The sequence below is a fragment of the Papilio polytes genome, unplaced genomic scaffold (genome assembly GCF_000836215.1).
Source record: "Papilio polytes unplaced genomic scaffold, Ppol_1.0 DF821400.1, whole genome shotgun sequence".
Taxonomy (NCBI): Eukaryota; Metazoa; Arthropoda; class Insecta; order Lepidoptera; family Papilionidae; genus Papilio; species Papilio polytes.
The window spans coordinates 1,202,632-1,204,738 of NW_013527804.1; the positions used below are offsets into that span (position 1 = coordinate 1,202,632).

General features: G+C 33.8%; 1 protein-coding gene across 1 annotated transcript in view; it reads right to left on the bottom strand.

Annotated features, from left to right (window-relative positions):
- LOC106108692 overlaps nucleotides 1-2,107 on the bottom strand; it is a 43,326-nt gene that overhangs the window by 28,166 nt on the left and 13,053 nt on the right. Inside the window, exon 3 of the mRNA XM_013289951.1 lies at nucleotides 1,990-2,105. Coding sequence (XP_013145405.1) covers nucleotides 1,990-2,105 — 116 coding nt within the window. The remainder of the gene's footprint in view (nucleotides 1-1,989; nucleotides 2,106-2,107) is intronic.

A 2,107-nucleotide genomic window follows, 5' to 3' on the forward strand; every position in this document is an offset into this window, starting at 1 on the left:
AGAACCCAAGACCTGTAGATTACAAGTCAAGTGTTCAAACCACTGAGCCACCGACGCTCATGATAGATAAGATATTGTTGTATAATAATATAGTACATAATAAATACATATTGATGCGTCATGCAATTTATATGGCTTGGTAGTAAACAATGTCGCTGTTGAGGCCAACTCGGCCAACGACTTTCTCAAGGTCAAAGAAATTATTAAAACTTGTACATCATCTATCTATATCTATACTATTATAATAAAGCGTGAACACACACTTCTTTGTTGCCTAAGATGTCAGCAATTACGGCATATTTTTGAATAATTCTATTTTTAATAAAAAGCCCTACACTTGCGTCACGTTAGGCTATATATTTTCAAGCTATTAAATTTAATGGGTAAATAAATTGGATGAAAATCCTAATGTGGGAAAGAGACCATAAATTGCTGCCAACATCAAGAAAGCGAGATTGCTAAGGTTTGTCATGTCATGTCATTATGACATTTGCAATTGATAATTTGACACATGTAAACGATATAATAAAATTTTAATAATTTTATGCGGATGAAGTCGCACGTGAACAGCTAGTAGATATATAAAAATAGATAGGCGATTGTTTAGAAATACTGCATTTCCTTTATTATGCCTTTTGATGTTAATAATAGTTAAGTCTATTAATAAATTTAATTGAAGACAAAATGGCGAAAATCAAATATAAAAAAATACTACAGTTTCCTGTCCATTTATACAGGTCAGCGTTGTATACACAATACTGTTGATTCGCTAACGAAACACCTGTTTATATCGTTATCCCTTTCATTTACTTCGAACATACAGAAATTAGAATATTTGTACAAGTGTTTCCTGAATTACAAACCGATTAATGACGAAAATCAAAGTATTAAATTTATCATCATCAGCTTCCTCCTTATCCTACTCCCGTAGGGTCGGCGCAACAGGTTTTTGTCCTCCACATAACTCTATCATACGTCATCTCAGTCATCACTCCCCTCTTCATCATGTCATCTTTCACACAACCCATTCATCTCCTTCGACGTCTACCTCTACCGGTGTACCCTTCCAAACTCATAATTAACGTTCCTTGTAACATGTGATTCATCCCTCATAAAATGCCCATACCACGCTAACCTTTTACTTCTTACCTTCTCAACCACTGGGGCTACTCTCAAACTTCCTCTAATATACTCATTTCGTATCTTATCCATTCGTGTTGCCCCACACATCCTTCTTAACGAGGATGCTTAAGGGACTGAATTCAGATATGACGGCTGATAGAGATGTACGGAAGAGCAAACTCCGTAGAGACAAAATCTAACTTAAATAACTGTGGGTTCCTACAGTTTAACCACCTTTAGAATCGTATAACGTTACTTAAGGAAAATAAATTTATTCTTCAAAGTATTCTCGCGATGGAAACCAACGTTTAAATACGATTATCTTACGTCACTTTATAACCTCTATCCGCATTAAACAGCCAGTAATACGCAAATCGTTCTTGAACCATTTTATTTTTATTCCTCGTGACCTATTAAACTTTTTAAATTAATATAAAACAGCGTTCTATAAAAAAAATTTATTACAACGATGTATGCTACATTTTTGTTATAGACAATAATAAAAATTGTTTATTTTTTTATTGCAATAGTATTTCCGAATAAATGCAATCAAATTTGTTTTCGGCCAGTAGCTGTTTCCAATTTTCCGCCATTAAATGACAGCTGCCAACTGTCAAATGTGTTAGCGTTACAAATGGTACATTAAAAGTTAACGTTAATTTCCTGTTATTACAGTACCTATATGCTAGAATTAAATGTTGTTAGGTAAATATTTATAGATTCGATTACCACGTGGCGTTTGCCTATTCATTCAATTTAGTTTAAAATAATGAAAGAAATGAAAGGTAACCTTTTGATTTATAAAAGCTTACAATTCAACGTCATAGATGGCGTTCAAATCGTGAAGGTAGAGTGAAAAACGCTTACCTCTTCGACGGATTTCTTGGAGAACTCGTTCATAGAAATAATCCATTCTTGCACAAGTTCATTCACAATAACAAGATCGTTATATAACCACGTCAACAATTCGTTGACCCAGGTGACG